This window comes from Galeopterus variegatus, unplaced genomic scaffold (genome assembly GCF_000696425.1).
Source record: "Galeopterus variegatus unplaced genomic scaffold, G_variegatus-3.0.2 Scaffold119, whole genome shotgun sequence".
NCBI classification, from domain to species: domain Eukaryota; kingdom Metazoa; phylum Chordata; class Mammalia; order Dermoptera; family Cynocephalidae; genus Galeopterus; species Galeopterus variegatus.
This window is the reverse complement of record NW_007726230.1, coordinates 405,676-424,957: the sequence shown is the minus strand read 5'-3', so window position 1 is coordinate 424,957 and position 19,282 is coordinate 405,676. Positions and strand designations below refer to the sequence as shown.

General features: G+C 58.3%; 1 protein-coding gene across 1 annotated transcript in view; it reads right to left on the bottom strand.

The window, feature by feature from the left end:
* Positions 1–19,282, bottom strand: part of SPTBN5 (spectrin, beta, non-erythrocytic 5) — a 50,175-nt gene that overhangs the window by 18,989 nt on the left and 11,904 nt on the right. The window contains 31 exon segments of the mRNA XM_008587757.1: positions 149–340; positions 461–610; positions 1,055–1,222; positions 1,912–2,016; positions 2,515–2,664; positions 2,842–3,045; positions 4,316–4,495; positions 4,735–4,845; positions 4,950–5,064; positions 5,899–6,044; positions 6,284–6,419; positions 7,018–7,175; positions 8,264–8,380; positions 8,615–8,815; positions 9,036–9,222; positions 9,615–9,829; positions 10,243–10,407; positions 10,891–11,061; positions 11,734–11,833; positions 12,011–12,150; positions 12,320–12,560; positions 13,620–13,907; positions 14,256–14,495; positions 14,705–14,835; positions 15,129–15,281; positions 15,987–16,172; positions 16,960–17,166; positions 17,256–17,456; positions 17,542–17,695; positions 17,954–18,186; positions 18,305–18,443. Coding sequence (XP_008585979.1) covers positions 149–340; positions 461–610; positions 1,055–1,222; positions 1,912–2,016; positions 2,515–2,664; positions 2,842–3,045; positions 4,316–4,495; positions 4,735–4,845; positions 4,950–5,064; positions 5,899–6,044; positions 6,284–6,419; positions 7,018–7,175; positions 8,264–8,380; positions 8,615–8,815; positions 9,036–9,222; positions 9,615–9,829; positions 10,243–10,407; positions 10,891–11,061; positions 11,734–11,833; positions 12,011–12,150; positions 12,320–12,560; positions 13,620–13,907; positions 14,256–14,495; positions 14,705–14,835; positions 15,129–15,281; positions 15,987–16,172; positions 16,960–17,166; positions 17,256–17,456; positions 17,542–17,695; positions 17,954–18,186; positions 18,305–18,443 — 5,284 coding nt within the window.

Genomic DNA, 19,282 nt, shown 5'->3' with positions numbered 1-19,282 from the left:
TCAGAGCAGCTGGAGGCTTTTGGGACTTCCGGACAGGGCTCCCTCCCATCACGGAACCAGAGAACTGTAGGCCTGGGCTCCTCCCTGACCCATCTCAGCCCCGCGGCTTCTGGCCCCCAGCTCTGTCCCTGCCCAGCTGGGCCTCCACCTTCTCCTGGATCCAGGCCTCTGCGAGGTCCACCCTCTGCAGGAACTCCAGGAAGTTCAGCTTGTCTTCCAGGTCCTGGCCCCGGAGCGCCACCGCCTGCTTCAGTTTCTCCCAGTGCGTCTGCAGTGCCTGCAACGTCTGGGAGACCTCTCCTCTCCCAGGGTTGCTCTGTGCCAGGAGGGTCTCACCTTTCTGGGAGAGAGGGACACAGGCGAGCTCACCTGCCACCTTTACTTGCCTAAGACCCTGCCCCTTGGCCATCCTGGAATCCACACTTTGGGGCAGGCATGGGTCTGAGGGCCTGGCTGTTACCTTGGCAACAGAGGTCACGACCTCCTCATGGGCCTGGACCTCAGCCTCAAAGTCCTGGTGTTTGTGCAGGTGCTTCAACGTATCTTTCAAGTCCCCGGGAGAGATGGGCTCTTTCAGCTGCTGGACCCGCTCCTGGATCCAGTCCTCAGCCTGATGGTGTGGGCACATGAATCCCATGATGCTCCACACTGCCTCTGCCCACAGACACGTCCCCCAGGCCCATGTCTCAGCTGTTCCCGGGTGGCTGACTACTGGCCTCAGGGGCAGGGCTGGCAGTGTGCCTGGTAAATGAGAACCACTGGTTCTAGCCCAGGAACCTCATTTTGGAGGTGTGGGTCCCCTACTCCTGGGATACTAGGCTGTTCTGCTCCATTCCTCACCTCTTTGCCCTGGCCCTGCTAGAGCTCAAGAAACAGATGGGGCCCCCACACACAGGGGCTTAGAATCAAATGTTCTGGGCTCCAGCATGGCTCAGGGGACCCCATAGCTCTCCACACCTTGGCATCCCCATCACAGGGTCATGGTGGGACGGTCATCCATAAACTCTAAAATGTGGTCCAAGTGGAAGGCACTGGGCTAGGGGTGGCCCCTGACCTGGGTCGCGGCCCTGGTGAAGCTGGCCACCAGCAGGGCGGTGTGCAGGGCGTGTCCCCGGCTCTCTGCCAGCTGCTTCACTCGAGCCCGATGCTCCAGCACTGTGTGAAGCAAGTCCTGCAGCCTGGGGCCCTGGAGTGTCTGCAGCTGCTCACGCAGAGCCACCTCCTGTGGGGCCGGGGAACAGCCTGCTGTTCTCCCACCGTGGGGGGCTGGAGTGAGGGCTGGCCCACAGGGCTCGCAGCCCTTTCTTCCAGGATCCTGAAGGTATTTCCTTAGCTATGCATGGCCAAGGGCTGGCCGATCCTCCCGGCAAGAACCCAGAACAGAGCTGCTCCCCAGTGACCACGTTGATGTGGACAAATGCCCCCTTCGGCCCCTGCAGTGAGGCCTACCCCATCCTGGGCCCTCTTCTTTAGCCACATTCTTTCTTCACTTTAGGCCAGTAGAACTGAATTGTTTTAGCTTTAGCCTTGGCAACAGGCCAAATATCAGAATAACTCCCTATACTGCACCTGCAAATGCTTTAAAAATAAATGTGCATGTAAACTCTACTATATTTTTCTGGTAGACTGTGGTTTTTAAAGAACATTTTATGTGGAGAAAGATTTTAATTAGAAAAAGGTAATATTCATCCTGCTTCTGTGCAATTAAGGAGAGATATTACAGATGTCAAAGAAAGGCCAACTGACTGCACAGATGGGGTCTACAAGCGTGCAGCACCCCCAGCCAGGCACCCCAGTCCCACAGGCACATCAGCACTGCATCTGGGTACGTACCATGCACACCATGTCAGGACTCTCCCTCCAGCCCCAACACTCTGACCGTGCCCAGGCAATACTCCCCCAGCCCATTACCTTCTTGTCCTGGGATGTCAGCACCTTCTGGAAGTCCTCATGCTTGCGGATCAGCTGCTCCACCTCTTCCACTGAGCACCCCAGGGCACTGGTTTTCAGGGAGACCTGGATCAGCCCATGGAAAAGTCAGAGGCCAGCAAGGACTTCCAGCCAGCTCACCCCTCTGTCTGCAGTCATCAGTGTTAAGGCAGTGCTTCTGGGAACTCTAAGTGGAGTGAGGGGCCTCAGGTCAGGTGGGGCCTTAGAAGTGCCCAGCAAGGGCTGACATGAGCCTAAGCATGGATGTGGGAGTCCAGGTTGGCGGCTAGCAACACCACAACCTCTGCACAAAGTGGGGAGCATGACCGACCTCCGGTCAACTCCCTTGGGGCACAGCCTAGGGTAGGGAATAGGGAGGAGAAGGCCCTGACCTGGCCTGGGGAATGCGGGTGGAAGCCCAGGTGCCTCAGTGCTCCACCCTGGGCACCTAGGAGGACTAATGCACAGCCTCTGTGCTCCATATCAGAGAAAAAGCCAGAGACCCAGGAAGAAGGGGGATGAGCAGAGAGGAGGGAAAACAAGAAGAGAAGGAGGCTGTGTGCACACGCAGGGGCAGGGACCTGCCTCCTGGGCCGTGAAGATCTTATCCAGGTGGCCACACTCTCTGAGGAAGCGCTGTTCCCGCTGTGCAGCCTGCAGCTTCTCTTGCTTCCTCTCCCAGGCCTGGAACACCTGGTCCCTCTCATCCTGCAGGGCTCGCATCCCTTCTTGGACCTGCGGATGGGCACATGGGGAGCCTGGGCTGGGGAGGGTGGCACGGACGGGAAATAGATCCCAAGGAAGGCCTCTGAGGACAGGCTGGAATGGCATGGTTAGGCAAGGAGCCTGGTGGCTAAGCATAGCCTAGGGCAGGCCAGGGTAGCCTGGGGGGCAACAGGAAAGGGGGCCCACCTCCTTGGTTGGTGTCCCTGCAGCCAGAAGTGCCTGCTGGCCCAGCTGGATGGCCCGCTGCTGCAGCTCCTCCCGGGCCTCCAGCTCCGCCCGAAGCTGCTGGTGGGCACTGAGCTTTAGCGGGCCACTGCCGGGCTCCTGGCAGCTCTCCTCTACCTGCATTTCCCGCCGCACACTGGCTGCCCAGGAGGCATAGTCTTGTACCTGATCCCAGGGAGACAGAAGGAGAGCCTGGTGAGAGCTGGGCTGGCGGATGGAGAACTGGGTGCTGAGGCACAGTTACGGCCCACTTGAATTCACTCACATTGGAGTAGCCCGAGCTGTCCTGGCTCAGGGCCTTGGGTGAGGCACACATTGCCCTTTGTCACCTGGTCTCTCCCTTCTCATCCAACCTGATCTTCCCAGGTCCACAGACCCTCCATGTGTTCCAGACCCCGCCAAGACTTGACTCCACCCTGTGCTCTTGCTGCCCTTCCTGCTAAGAAGTGCCTCCTTTCCTTTCCGTCTCTACAAAGCACACCTGGATGAGTCAGTGAGAGGAAGAGCAGCTAGCAAGATCAGCTGGCTGAATACAGGGCTGGCTGATGGGAATGAAAGCTCACCCATTCTTCAAGGGCCAAGGCCTTTTCTGCCTCATGAAGACATCCCTGGGACCTGGGCAGCTCTCTTGCCCTCTGTGTCCTCTGAACTACCAATTGAACACTTACAAACTGGACAATCACACAATATGAGAGCTGGAAGGACCTTGGGTTCTTGCCCAAGCATCTCATTGCATAGAGAAAGAAGGGTAAATAGCACACGTATGTGGAAGAGTTTGTAAACTCCAGGTACTTGACAAACAGGGTAACAACCTAGGGTTAAGTGCCTTGCTTAAGCCCCCACTGCTAGATAGTGGCAGCGTTGAGTCCTGAAACAAGCCTTTTTGCAGCACCATAGCTTGGGCCTCCTGGTCTACGAGGCAGTGGTACATGGTAGTCCTGGGACAGCCCATGGCCAAGGACCACTGTCGCAATCTGACTCTTCGGGATATTAGGCTCATCTCCCCAGGTAGTTAGGCTCCATGAGGGCAGCGATTCTATCTTCCATAGCTTCTACATCACCTTCCTCTCTCACCCAAGGTTCCTAGCAGAGAGCTGAACACAGATGTTAAATAGATGCTGACTGATCCAGAGATCACTGTCTAGAACACCTGGGTCTCCAATTATGGGCTTTCCTGGGCTGTTCTTACTCCCCATCCCTGACTGGGACCCTGCGTGGCTGCCAAACACTCGCCTGGACTGGTGCTGACCCAAACCTAAGGAGTCACTGCTACGCCCCATGTGCTCATCCTTCTGACCAGCCAGACTGACACCCAGGTGGGCCCATGCTCTTCCACCTTATGTCCACAGTTGTTTTCCGTCTGGATCTGGAGGTCCTCATTAGTGCTTCACACACACAGTACAACACACACACCCCATGGGGCAGGAGCCCTCACCGCTGTGTGGAAGCGGGCCAGGAGGCATGCCCGCTCCAGCTGGGCCCTGTGCTGCTCCACACGCAGCCGCAAGGCCTCCCAGGCTTGCATCACAGCCTGCTGCCTCTGCTGCACGGCATTGGCCTGAGGCCCTGGATACAGCTTCTGCACTCTGCCTCCAGTCTCCAGCAGTTCCTGCAGCTGGGGTCAGGGTAAAGGATAGGGAGGGAAGGGTAGTGTCTTCCCGAAGGTTGAAGGGCCTGACCATCCCACAGATGTATCCCTTGCCTGGGAACTCAGGCCCTCCTTGGGCCATGCCCTGCCATGAACAAGTGGCCCAACTGGAGGCTGAGGAAGAGTGGAGAGTTTAGAGGAACAGATGGGCCAGGTCTGAGGGGGGCCTGCAGGGGCATGTGGGAGAGGCAGCAGCCTGGGCTCACCTGCCGCTCCATGCCCACAAGTTCACACTCCAGCCCCTTGTGTCTCCTTAGCTGGGCCTCCACCCCATGCAGGTCCTGGACCACATCAGTAGGGAGGCTAGTGGCTTTCTCCTGAGGAGAGGAGACAGTCAAAAGGATCAGGAATGGAGGGCGGGCACTGGGCCTGGGGGGATCCACTTCTAGAAAGAATCCCCTTCCTTCCCCTGGGCTCACACCTGGACCAGGGTGAGGGCTTCCAACAGGTCTCTGTGAACTTCGAGGGTGGTTTTGGCATCTCGGAGCAGGCGGCCTCGGGCCTGGGTCAGTTCCCAAAGCTCCGACCAGGCAGTCCTGTCCCCAGACATGCAAAAGACCAGCAATAGATCAGCTGTGGCCCAGCCTCTCGTCCCTCCCTTGCTAGGTCTGGTCAGCCCTCTTCGTCCTTGGGTTGTATCCAGGATTTGCCCAAAGCTCCTGAATGGGTCTTTCCCCTTCCTAAAGCCTTCTTCTGCTTTCACTCTGCCTGCAAACCTTTCTCCCTGGATCCTGTCTGCTGGCTTTACTGTGAATTTAGTCCTTTGCTGTTTACTGCTCAGCACTTGATTGATATCTATGCTCTCGGATCCTCCTTACATCTTGCGTGTTTGATTCTCAGTATGTCAATCAGATTACAAACACTTTGAGGGCAGAGGCCACATCTCTCCATTCCTCATTTGCTCAGCAAACTCTTGCTGAGCGCCTCGGGTTTCTACCAGGCCAGACTCTGTGCTAGGGATTATGAACAAGTCATGACCTTGCCTCAAAGCTCACAGGCTGGGGGTGGATCCAAACCAGCTGGTGGGCAGCTAGGCATGTGGTGTGGTAAGGCTGTGCCAGGGCTAAGCACAGGAGGTGGGGAAGCTCATGGAGGGCCCCAACCCCCAGCCCAGGCAGTCTCTGCCTATAGCTCCTCCTGAGTCCTGGGAGTTGGTGGTTTGGAAAAGTGCCCTGGGGGTCTGGGCACGGCTCTCTGGCCTGCATCCCCGGCCTCACCGCTTTTCACAGGCCATGCCAGCCATGGCAGGCTCAGCTTCCCTGGAACCAGCCCCCTCTCCAGACATCCTGTAGGCAGGCAGAGCCAATGTGGCCCTTGGAGCATGCCACCTATCCAGCACCGTGCCTGGGCCTGGCCTACTGGGCACTCACTGCAGATCCTGCTGCGTCTGATGGGCCTCGGAGGCAGCGCTGTGCCCACACTCCATCAGGCTCTCCGCCAGCTGCTGGCAGGCTGCCACCCGGTGGCCACCCATCTCCACTTGGCGCTGAAACTTGGCAAACTTGGCACAGAGGTGCTGAGGAGAAGGTGGGAGAGGGTAACAGGGTGGTCCCTGGCTGGTCAGACAGCAAGTGAGGCACCTCAGTGACCAAGTGGGCAATGTGGATTGGACAGGTACAGCACCTGCCTGCTCTGCTCAGAAGGCCTGTCCTCAGCCAGGCTTGCAACTCTCACCGCCCCCTTCTCCATACAGCCCAGCTGGGGCCAGCCTCCCTCTCCAGCGTTCTGCCTCGGTGTGCCCAGCCCTCTCCTCACCAGGACATGCTCGCCATCCTCTCCGAGGCTCTCTCCTCCTCTGGCCACCTGTATCTGGCTAGCCAGCCAGCTCTGCAGGTCCTTGGCCTCCCTCATGAACTCCTGCAGCTTCAGGGTCCCCTCCAGCTCCCGGGCCCTGTGTTGATAGCCGTGTTTTCCCAGAAGTTAGCTGCCCATCCCCCTAGGGATAGCCGGGCCAGTCAAAGGGGGTGACCTGAAGGTTGGGGCTATTCATGGTCTTTGCCCAGGCCTGTGGCTCAGGATTCAGGGAGACTTAGATATAGGAAGGCCAGCGTAGGGGCAGAGAGGGTATGGATGTGGGGAAGAGATGGGTAGCTGGGAGTTGGGGGATCCAAGTTCCTGCCCAGTGGGCCCTCACTGAAGAATTCATGGAAAGAAGTGAGAAAAACACAGCCAAGACTCATCCCTCTTCTTTTTTTAAAAAAAAGATGACCGGTAAGGGGATCTTAACCCTTGACTTGGTGTTGTCAGCACCACGCTCTCCCCAGTGAGCTAACCGGCCATCCCTATATAGGGACCCGAATCCGTGGCCTTGGTGTTATCAGCACCACACTCTCCCAAGTGAGCCACGGGCTGGCCCTTCATCCCTCTTCTCACATACCTCTGTGGGCATGGGGTCATGGGTTCCTTTCTACTTTGAGCTGCCAGATGGGAACAGTTAACTGTGGCTAGGCACCCTGTACCCGCTGATGATGGGCCACAATGCCACTCACCGTGTGGCTGCCAAGTCCTGCAGAGCATGCAATTGCTTCCGGAGCCTCTCCTGCACCACACCCAGCTGCTCAGGGGCCTTGGGGCCAGTGAGGGCTTGGGCCCTCTGGTCAAGCTCCTCCATGGAGTTCCAATAAATAGCTAGTTCTTGCTGCAGAGCCTGCCAATGCACAAGGATGTGCCAGGCTCAGACTGGGTGCCTCACTCATCTATCCATCCACTCACCCATCTGCCCCCCATTCATTCACCCATCAATTCACACACCCATTCATCTACCCATCTGCCCACCCATTGATCCACCCACCCATCCACCCACCCATCCATCATCTACATACCCAATATCGATGGAGTAGTTATTGTTCCATAAAATGAAGACATGGTCTGTGCCCTCAGAGGGCTCATTGTTTAGCGGGAAAGGGTAAATACTGGGTAATAAATGCCAATGAAGGGAGGGTATGGGAGGCATTATTCTGGACCCCAACATCAAAGTGTAAGAGATGGACAGAATTAAGTAAACTGCCAGTGTGCCTGGAACCTGGAAGCTCCATGCAGCCACGGCTACAGACAAAAGCCCTTTAAGAATGGCTCCCTGAAGGTCCACAGTCACAAGACACACTGAAACAGTGAACACTGCTGCCATGCAGAAAAATGTCCAGACAGGACACTTCAGCGACAGCAGGAACCAGATTTCTGTGGGGTCCAGGCTTTGGAACTGTGTGACTCCGGGAGCCCAATTCCAAGAATGAGGAGGGGGCTTCCAGGCCTCCCTCCCTTTTTAATCTGGGGATGTTTGTGGGAAGAGGTAGGTTTCAGGAAGGGCATTTGGCTAACTCAAAGGATAGTATGCAAAGCCTGAGAGGAAGACTCCTGTGCAAGACACAGAGAGGGCTGGAGCAGGTGACGCCAAGAGAGTAGAAAAGTGCTAGGGGGAGGAGAGGAGGCAAGAGAAGGCAGAGAAACCCTGAGACTGCAGGGAGAGGCAAGCCTGGTAAAGAGACTAAAGAAGGAAGAAAGCTCTTCGGTCACAGCACCTGGGGTTGCCTTGGAAGACGGGGAATGCTGGGGAGGAGTGGGGTGCCACAGGATTTGGGTAGGTGGTGGGGCTGGGGCTGCCATGTCTTCAGCCAGAAAGAGCATGGTTCTGTGCCTCCGAGAAGTAGGACATGCCTTTGGGAGTGTGACAGACCTCTCCTCATGGTCCATCATCACCCAAGTCCACATGGTATGGGGATGCTCATGACATGGTACCTGATGCTTCTTAATGAGCCTGAAGGTGGCTGCCTCATCTCTGCCGTGGTCCTGACTACTCACCAGCAGCCACTTCTCCTCCACCCAGCCCTCCAGCTCTGACACATCCAGAAAGTACTGCCAAGAATGGTGCCAACTCACCTTGATGATCACAAACAGGACCCTCCATCACCCCTTAGGGACATCCTGCCATTGTTCTCCAGCAGCCTGCACAAAAGAGCTTCTGTGCCCACCTTGGGACCAGCTAGCTCTCGCTACTGATCCACCTCCCTAAGAGTCCCACAGATCCTTCCTCAGAGAGCCTGCCCTGACTTCTGCCACTGCCCCTTCCCCATGCTCTCTGCATCATACCTGCTGGAGAGCCATGGCCTGCTGCAGGTGCCGGGCCTGTGTCTCACCCGCCTGCTCCAGCTCTGCCCAGCGGCCTTCTAACTTCTGGCACTGCTCCACAATGTGCTGGGCTTGGGGGTGCCCTGAGGCTGCAAGGCTCCATCCAGAACCCAGCACCTGTTGCACCTGTCCCTGGTGAGCTTTCAGCTCAGCCTGGAGCTCCTGCCAGAGAACAGCATGAGAATCTGTTGCCTCTGGGAGTCCCTTAACCACAGGTGTCTAGAGCAGGCCCCAGTCATGGCAAGACCCCCAGGCCAAGAATAGCTGGGGCAGAGATTTGGAAATCAGGACACCCAGGGATGGGGTTTAGAGGCCAGAACACCCTGAATAGTGGCAGAGGACTGGGACACCAGGGACCTTGGGAGAAAAAGTGGGCCATCACCTTGTGCTTGTGACGAAGGCTCTGGGCACCATCCATGCACATGGCGTAGTTGGTGTGGCTGGTACTGGGCATGTGCTCGGCCACCCACAGAAGCTCCATGCTGCTCAGGTGGTAGAACTGGTACAGCTCAACAGAGGCCTGTAGTTGCAGGCGCCGGGTGGCCAGATGTCCCTGCAGGGCCTCAAACCTGGGCAGAGGGAGAAGAGATGGGAGAGGATGGGAACAGGTGAGGACAAGGTCCCTGGTTCTTTCTTCAGCCCAGCAAGGACCCATGAGGAACAAGGCTGGGGAACAGAAAAGCCTCATCTGATGAGGGGGAGGCAGCTAGAGGGCTCCAGGGCCCCACCTTGCCACCTAGATGACCCGCCTGACTTCAGACTGTGGGGTGTCCTGCTCAGGATGCTTAACTCTCCTTCTGTGGGAAAGACTACTCATAAGGGAACAGGGTTTGGACACCCCCAGGTCCTGTAGGTGCCACCCTGCTGGCCATTAAGTTCACATGTGACAAGGGTGGGGGGTGGGTGACACACAGCAGGGTGGAGATGGAACAAACAGGCGAGTGGGTGCACAGGGCCCCACCTCTGGAGGAGTTTCTGGGTCCCCTCCAGGATGATCTGGGAATTGGCTATGCGGTGGGCTTGTAAGGCAAGGGCACCCATCTGGCCGGCCAGGGCTTCACTCTCACTCTCCAGTTGGCGATGCTGTTTCTGCAGCCCCTGGCTCGAGCGTAGGTCCTGCCCCATTTCTGCACTGTGCAGGGCCCCCTCTAGCTGCTCCATCTTCTGCTTGGCATCCTGAGGAGGGGTGCAGGGGGCTGTATTAGGCTCTACATATACAGCATAGCAGGTGGCCCTTCTTGGGCTCTAAGACTGTAGTTCCTGTAGCACCAGATTCACCAGGGACCTATTGGGAACCTCTCTCCCCACCGTTGTCAACCCCCAAACAGCACTGCCCAAACCTTCCCGTGTCCCCTCCTACTCTTTCTCCCCATGGGGCTCAAGCTGTGCTGAGCAGAGACTGGACACACAGGAGACAACCCTGTACTGGCCTATCGATGGATAAAGCCATGCTCAACTTGTGATAGGCCAGAGGCCTCCAAAAGCTGAGAGAACACCAGACTCGCCCCTCCCTTTCCATCTTGCCCGCTCCCACCCCGCCCCAGCCCAGCCTCAGTATCCCCCCGTGCCCTGCCCCCTCTCTAGCAAACCTGCATCAGCCCCAGGAGCTGCTCCTGCTGTCTAGCCTGCCAGAGCTTGTTCCCACGCTCTGCCATCTGGTGGTTCAACTCTTCCCACTTGCTACTCAGGCCCTGAAGCCTGGCCTGTATGTCCTCCCGGGCAGGGGGCCTGCTGCTCAACAGCTCTCTCCCAACCTACAGTGGAGAGAGAGGCCCAGTGAGTTCTGCTGAGCTGCTGGTGCCATGAGTGGCCATAGCAGGCTGGACCCAAGTGGCAGAAATGGTGATGCTGGCCACAAGCTGCATTCCACAGGTTGCCTGGGCTCGAGCAGTTCATGTGGTCCCAGTACTGTGGGCAGAGGTAGGAGGGTTTCTTCCAACTCCTGCAAGTAGAGCAGGTGAGCAGGCACTAGGCTGATGCTGGGAAGGGCCTTTTTTTGGTGCAGGGGCAGGATCTCGGACTGGCCCTGGAGAGTTGTGGAGAGAGACAGCAACAGCTTTCTGGGCTGGTTTGGGCACAAGGCCAGGGGCTCAGCTGAGTGAAGGAGGCAGCTGGGGGATCCTGGCTCCATGGTAACCAGAGTTGATTCTTTTCAGTGACTAAGCTCCATGAAACTGTGTGGTGCAGTGTATGCTGGGAATGAGAAGGCCCTGCACCCTCTGCTCAGTGTCCCCCACCTGCTGCAGGCCCTCCACATGCCCACGGGTGGCCAGCAGCTCGCTCTTGGCTGCTTCATGCCTCTTGAGCTTCTGCAGGATGTTGCTGGGTGCTCGGGAGGACTCATCTGCCACCATCAGACCCTTCTCCTCCATCCACAGCATCAGCCCCGCCACGTCCTGCTTCCATTCCTGTCCCAAAACCAGCAGAGAGTGGGTTTCACAGCCAGGGGTGAGGGCTGGTGCAAGGACCTACCTCTAGGAAGAAGGGTCTCAGGAATCCCTTTGGGGAAGAGCAGGACCCAGAACCAATTCTCTGGTATAAGAGAGGTGGGGCCTGAGGCTACTGCTCCCCGAATGGGGATGGAGTCACTGTGCCCAGAGAGGAGGAGCGCCTGTCCTTGTGACTCCAGCCCACATTAGATCGCGTATGCCCATCTTTCTCCAAATAGGCTGAAGCTCTGGGAGGCCTGTGGACTAGCCCAGCCCTGAGTTGCTATGTGGGGTGGAACAATATCTGGTAGAGCCAAGGTCTGCCGCTGGTGCCCACAACCCATGCCAGGTCTAACGTGTGGGCAGAAATGCTGGGGGAAGGCGACTGCAGGATGAGGGAGAGTGTGGGGATTAGTCTTGAGGCCTGGACTTTAGCCCAGCTGTGCCTGACAGCCCTGTGGCCTAGCCTTCACCATGAGGAACATCTGAGCCATATGCCTGCCTCACAATAGGCGTTGTGAGGACTAATGACATAATGTGTGGGAAAGTGCTTTGTGAACTGTAAAGTGCTCCATATAGTCTCACCCTTGTTAGCACAGCAGTGGGCTTCCTTTCGGGAAGGCCTCATGCCCCCTGGGCCTGGCCCCTCACCTGGAGCTGGAGGGAAGCCAACAGCTGCCTCCTCCTCTGCTTGCTCCTCTCCTGGACCCGTGCCCATTGCATCTGGACACTCTGCAGCTGCTCTCTGACCCTGGAGGGCAGGTGGAGGCAAGGGAGGGTATGGGGAAGAGCTTCACTTTGCCCCGAGGCCCACCCCAGCCCAGGGTGCACCCCTCTGCACTGCCCCCCGCCCCCAGCCTCAGGGCAGCAGTCTGTGCAGGCTGAGAAAGAAGGGGTGGCAGGTACTGCATCCTGAGGCTAAACTCACTTGTGTGCAGCAGGGTGTTGGCTCTGAACCAGCTTCTCGCCATGTGCCTGCAGAGCCTCAGCCCGAGTGTCCAGGGTGCCCAGGAGCCGCCCAAACTCCTGGTGCTGCTGCAGCAGGCTCTGGGCCTCCATCACGTCCTCCTGAGTGTGTAGGGACCTGAGGTCATGCCTGGGAGGATGAGGGTCAGCACCATCTCACCCACCACTGCTCCAGGGGCCTCCTGCCCAGCCTGGCTTCCGGACCCAAGGAGAGGAGCTCCCTCCAGTGGTGAGGGAGCAACACACCAGCTCCACATCCCTGGCTCCATACCCCAAGGTGGTCCAGGTGTAGGAAGGCCTCATGGTTGGCACAGGTGGCAGTGAAACCATCCACTTCTTGGCCAAACCTCTGCAGCTCCAGCCCCTCCTGCAGCTGCTGCTGTCTCTGCTCCCATGCAGCCTTCAGCTCCCGGCCTTGCTGGCCCAGAAGCCTCACAGCACTGGCCACCTCTTGGGAGCCTGGGGAGTCCAAGGCTGCCATGGGCTGGCCCTGAACCCCCAGCTGCTGCATCCTGTCCAGGATGACAGGCAGCGAGTCAGAGCCCATCCGGCAACTCTCGCCAGCCTTCTTCCCCTCTCACCTCCAGGGTCATTCATTTTGGAGCTCCAATAGGATGGGAACTGGCAGGAGGGGTCTGTGGCTGCTTAGCTCAGTTGGTCCACTCCCCCCATGGGACAGCTGTGTAATAGGCCCAGCCCAGTGCTCAGGACTCAGAGTTCCCACACTCCCTGCCATGACATACCCTTGCCCCACACTGGCCATCCTGTAAATGTGGACTGCTAATGGCCAATTCCCAAGCAAGTGGACAGGCTGGAGCAGCACAACTCAACAGAGAAAAATCACTCAAATCACATTCATGCCTGACTGCAGGGCCACTGCAAGCCCACACAGAGCCTTTGAACAATTAGAAAAGTGCTCCTTTCAGTTGGCAGCAGGCCACGCAGCTTGGAAACAGGTAATACTGTTGTGTGAATTGGAAAAAAGCTCCACTTTCTCTGAGCTGCTGTAGCGCTGAACCGGGTAGTAGAGTCTGACAAGCAGAGGACAGGATGGATTTCAGTGCTCACTTGACTCCCTGTCAGGCTCCCTTGGGTGGGGCATAGCCTGTGGACTATATGCTGTGGCCCTGCCCGTCTGCCAGGCATTATCCCTGCAGGAGGAGACCTACCACCATACTGAGGAGGTAGGTTTGTTATTCTCATGGGGGGGTCCTGAGCCAGTCGACTTCAGGGGCCAGTGGGGTCTGCATTACCCAGAATGGCAGGGGAGGCTAGACTGCCCTGACAGAGAGCAATCCATCAGGCTCACCTGGATGGGGTATGGCCAGGCATGGACTGGACAGAGCCTTCCAGCCAGCTCAATGTCCTGGGTCCTTCCCAGAAGCCTACAGGCTTTCCGGCCCAGCCCTAGGTTACATTCCCCTCCTTGTAAGCCTGCCCCAAGCACCATGCTGGAGTGGCCTGGGCACCCAGCTGAGTGACCACACTGCTCCCTGACACTCCCTCTCTTAGCCCAATGCCCAGTCCTTGCCCAGCCTGAAGTGTGCCCTGTTTTGCCCTCCTGTCCTGACCTCTCCTGCTGTAGGTGGATCTCCTCCAGCAGGTCTTGGTGCTCTTGCAGCAGCCTCTGGGCTGAGGCCACGTCCACCTGCGCCTCCTTGCTGCGCAGCTGAGCCTGGACGCCCTCCGCCCACAGCAGTAGTTGCTGGCTCTCCTGCAGGAAGCTCTGCCTGGCCCGAGCCTCAGCCTGGGCCTGGGCCTGTTGGGCCACTTGCCCCTGTGCTTGCTTCAGCAGCCCCTGCAGCGCCTCCACCTGTGCTTGTAGGAGCTGGCTCTCTGTGGGGTCTGATTCCTTGACACTAGGAGACAAGGCCCACTGCACAGTCAGTGCCCTGGCCTGACCCAGTGCCCCAAGCATATGTCTTTTGCCCAGGCCTGTGCTCCTCAGGGGAAGTGATGAGGGCTCTGAATGCCCACTCCACCCCCGAACTAGGGCAGCAGGAACACATGGCTCTTCTCTTCCCCATGAGCATTTTCTCATGCTGACTGTTCCCAACCTTTGCCTGAGTGCTTCTGACAGCACACCCTACCCATCCTCTCCTCATCCCAGTTTCTGTCCCCTTCTTCATTGCGTAACCCCGCTCAGGCCTTCCCTCTGCCTTCACTGCCTCCCAGTGCACCATCACCATGCTGAAACTGGGCCGTACTTTATGGCCACCCTCTGGAGGCAGTGGATCCTCCTCTCCAGTACCAGGATCTTCTGTTGGGCCAGATGCAGGGTGCGGTGGCTGTCCTTTGAGCTCCCTGGCTCCAGGGCCTCCAGCTGGAGCATCACATCTTGCAGCTGGACCTGTATGGATCCACACCCCTGCAGAGAACTGAACACTTCTGTACTGCATGCCAGCTGCAGGGCCTTCTCCTTCTTCAGGGTCTCCAGCTGTCCCCACCTGGGCAGAGGGCACAGGGATGTCTCCATTGCAGGGACTTGGCGAGAGCCTCACATGACAGAAGCTGCCAGGCTGGCTGTGCCCTGTCCTCTCTTCCCCATCTCTGACACGTCCAGCCCTTCCACCTGGCATTGTGGGAAGCAGGTGAGCCTGGTCTGGGCACTGCATCCACCCTGCCTCCACCACCCTGCACTCCCCCTCATTCTCACCTCCAGCTCAGTTCCTCCTGCTGCTGCTGGATTTTCGTGGAGTCCTCAGGACATCTCTGCTTCAGTTGCTCGGCGAAGCGGCTGACCTCTGCCCAGCGGCCCTGTCCCACAGCCAGGGCAGTGAGGCCATTCTAGGGAGAAGGAGGACCCAGGCTTCTGGGGGGCTTTTCTCTTTCCACACTCAGCTCAAGACTATAAAGGACCTTAGACATGCTCCCTGCTACAGAGATGCTCATGCTGCTGGCCTCTGGAAGGACAGGCATCCGAGTCCTCAAGGGCCGAGTGGCCCTTGCAATCCAAGCCAGCTCCTTGCTCCCCTCCCTCAGACAAGACCAGAGTTAACACAGAGAACCGAGGCTCAGCCGTGAGTACGGGAGAGGACAGAGCTGGTGAGGAGGCCGCCACTCGCTCTGAGGGGCTGTACCTCATACTGGAGCTGTGTGACCTCCAAGTTGTGGGCCTGGGGCTGCAGCGTTTGGAACAGCACCATCTGCTCCTCCAGCCATGACTGAAGCTCCCCACAGGAGCTGTAGAAGCCAAATAGGGCCACCGCCTCCTCCAACCGGGCCCTGCGGAGCTGAAAGGGGCCCAGGGCTAGGGTAAGTGTCAGTGCCCCCAACAGAGCAGGTCAAAGGTGTGCTCCTCCCCACCTAACCCCACCAGCAGAGCGCAGGTCAGGGCCAGGAGAGGTTTCTGGACCACCGCTGGACCACATGTCCTCTGGCACCCAGCAAATGGAGCTGGCAAGAACTTAGGACAGGGTGAAGGTCACTGGCAGAGTTTGCTTTCATCTGGTCTTGCCAAGCTCAAACCCTTTGGTGCTGCCCCTGCTCTTAGGTGAAACCCACACTTCTCCCAGGGCCTGGCTCTGCCTGGCTGGGCCCCACCTGCCACTCCAGGCTTTCCAGAAGTCACTGCCTGCAGCCTCTGTGCTCCAGGCACGAGGGCCCTCACGTCCTCCATTGGGCCTCCTTCTGCCTTTGCACAGGTCCTGGCCAGTTCCCCGGCTTTACCCACTCTCTGCTTCTCATTGTTCAAGCCTCAGCTTAAATGTTCTTTCCTCGGAGGTGCCTTCCCTGATCCCCCAGCCTGACCTGGGCTCCCTTCTCACACGTTCCCATCACACACATCCATCTAATGACTTGTCTGACATATCCTCCACCATAACATAAGATCCTTGAGGGCAGGGAGCTTGTCAGACCCTGCTTTGTCCCCTGGGATTGTGGCATAGGGTCTAGCAGAGTAGGTGCTTTATCGACATTTCTTGAACAAAGAGTGTTACCTCTGCCAGGGCCTGCAGGCCCTCATAGTCCTGGCTCAAGCGGTCCTGCGTCTGAAGTATGGTGTTGGGGTCAAAGTCAAGATCAGGCTTATCCTGGAGGGCCAACTTTGAGGTGTCTCCAGGGACAGAGTAGCAAGAAACCTCACTCCAGACACCTGGGTTCTTTGGGCTTTTGGCAGACACCACCTGTGCCAGCAGAGGACAGTGTGTCTGGAGGGGGCTCCCACCAAGCATCAGAAAACCTGGCCAGGATACATTCCATGATCTGGAGCACCTGAGCTGCAGCTCAAAGGGTACATGGGTCATGGAAGGGCAGAGAGAGGATTCAGGACATGGAGCTTCCTTAGGTATGAGGGTAGAGAAGCCAAACAAGCACAGGGTCTGAGGGCTTTGATTTCCACATCTTGAGCTACATGCAAGGCTTCTTGAAAGGGGGCTGCAAACCCTTGACGGGACTGGGCCAAACTGCCCATCACACATGTGTTTTTAAGAACTGGGGGCTCAATGAACTGAGTGGCTTCAGAAAGCAGGCTGGCGCAGTGATTAGGCCGCCCAAACCCGACAAGGGCTAAATCAGGAGAGAGCCAAACAGGGCTGAAGGGTGAAGGATCATTCTAGGCCTGGGGGTGAAAGTAAAAGGAGACATTCCTGCTAAGGCTCCAGAACTATATTGGGGAAAGGGAGCCAAGCCAGGCTGTACTTGGATGACATCGATTTGCGTGGGCAGGCAGAATTCCACTACTTCTGGGCTGGGTCAGCAGGTCAGATGACACTGAGGAGGGGGGGCGGGCACGCCCTAGCCTAAGGGAAGGCCGTGAATCCCTGGGGAGGACCACGAAGACCCTCCCATTTTTGCCCTCTGTGTGGCCGAGGGGCAGCAGAGGACGGGAGTTGGGGCGCAGCGCGGCGACCACATACGCATCTGGTCTCGGGGGCACGCGCCTCTGGGTCCCTTCCCGGTCCCCGCCCGCACCGTGAGCGACGCCCGGGCCGCTGCCGCCCGCGCCTGCTCGTCCAATCGCAGCAGCTCGGCCGCAAAGGCCCGCAGGGCGCGCTCCAGACGCAGGTGGCGCAGTAGCAGGGCCTCGGAGGCCGCCTGGTCCTCCCCACAGGACGCGCTCTCCAGCGGGGGCCGCCGCTCGTGCAGCCACGAGGCCGCATCCGCCGCATCTGCGAAGTACTGTGGAGTGGCGGGACCGGGGCTGAGCGGCGGGGCCGCGGCTGACGCGGGCGGGTGCCAGCACGCCGCGCCCCGCCCCAGCCCGCTACCTGCTGGACGAGCAAGGCCGTCTGCAGCCGCACGCCGCGCCCCGCTGCCCGGGTCCGGAGCAGCTGCCACGCGCTCTGCACCGCCTCCGCCCGCTCCCGGGGATCCGGCTGCGTCGGGGGCCCGCGGGCGCTCAGATCGAGCCCCTTCAGCACCAGATCCGAGCACACGGCCTGGTGGCGGTGGAGCTCGGCTTCCAGGGCCTAGCTCAGGGCAGAGCAGGGGTCTCGGTGAAGGGAGGAAAGGGGAAGGAGTCAGGGGTCCGCAGGGCGCGAGGGGAGCAGGCACCTTGTGTTTCCGCAGGGCGTCTGCGATCTGGCTGAGATCCCGGCCCAGGGCCGCATCCTCCACCAGCTGACTGCGCTCCCTCAACCAGGCGTCCTCCTCCTCACAGTTGTGCAAGAACTCTGCCTGCTGCAGGGTCCGTTCCAGCAGGGCCCGCCTGAGGGACAGCAAGGACCACCGAGGGGACTGGGGAGTCGCCCAGCATGGGGAGGGGGTTCCCCCCCAAGGATAAGACACTCCCCTATAACAGGATTTTTCTTTTCCTTGGATAACTCAACAGGTGAGACAGAGGTCTTAGGTATGAGGGTCAGCGTAGGGGAAGTTGCCAGGCCAGCAGTATTTTAACTTGGGCAGGAGATAATTTGGGTTACAGATAAGTTCTGGGGAAGGTTGAGGAATTGGAGCAGGCTCTTACCGGGCCCTGACAAGAGACACCACGCTCTGGTGGAGCTGGGCCAGTGCTCTGGCCTTGACCTGCAGTGTCTCCACACTGGTGCCCAGGGAGGAGTCCAGCTCTGTGGTCTGGTGGACAAGATGGCTCACGTGGGCTCCGTGGGCTGAGACCTGGGCCTCCAGCAAGTCATGCCGCTGCAGCAACTCCAGTACCTCTGTTATCTGCTGCCCGCAGGCTGTGGAGCTAGCAGGCACCTGGCCAGATGCAAGTGGTCATTGTAGTCCCAGGGTGCTGGGTCCCTGTGAGCATCAGCACTGGGGAAGATCCCCCACCCTGCTTTGTTCCCCAGAAGACTGCTGGTCCAGCACCTACCTGTAGCTCCTGGAGCTGGTTGGAGGCAGCCTCTACCTCCTGCAGCAGACTCACCACAGCCTCTATGCCTGCCATCTGCTTCCTGTGCCCCTGTAGACGCTGAAGGAGCCTCTGCCAGCGCCGGGTAATCTCCTCCTGCCTAGAGGACATGAGAATAAGGGAGGTTTCCACTGAGCTGGGGAGGGAAGCTACCTTGGGGTTCCCAGCCAGTGGTGAGACTTGGCTGCCCTGGAGTCTGACCTCTGTGACTGGAGGCAGTCTGTGGACCCTGTGAGCGTCCTGGCATGGGGCAGTTGGGGCAGTGTGTCCTGCCCTTGGACACAGGCAGAGAAGCCAGAAGGAGTGCCTGGAAGGTTCAGGCCTTCAGAGTCCCCTACCTTCCTTTCCAGTCCCCATCTCAGTTGATGAGAACTCCATCCTTTCAGGTGCCCAGACTAAAATCTTGATAACTATCTTTCTCACACCCCATGTCTGATCTGTCTGCAGATTCTATCTGGCACTGCCTTCAAAACATCTCCAGGATCCCACCACTTCTCATCACCTCCACTGCATCTCCATCCTGGATTATTGCAACAGCTTCCTAACTGGTCTCTCTGCATCTGCTTTTGTCCCTTCAGTGTTTTCCCAACATAGCATCCAGGAGGTCACACAAAACTACTCAGATGGTGTCACTCCTCTGCTCAAGCCCCCCATGATTTCCCATCTTTCTCTGGGTAAAAACCAAGTCTTTATTGCACACTGCAAGGCCCAGCATGACCTCTGCCCTCACTCTTTGCCCCTGCACCTCCCTGACCCCATCTCCTGCTACTTGTTCACTTTGGCCAACACTGGCCTCCATGCTATTTTTCCAACTTGCCAGGCATGTGCCCACCTTGTGACACTGTGCTTGCCATAACCTCTGCCTAGAGTTCTCTGTCCCCCATATCTGTGTGGCCAGCCCTCTCACTTCTTTTTGGTCCTCACTTAAAAGTCACCTTA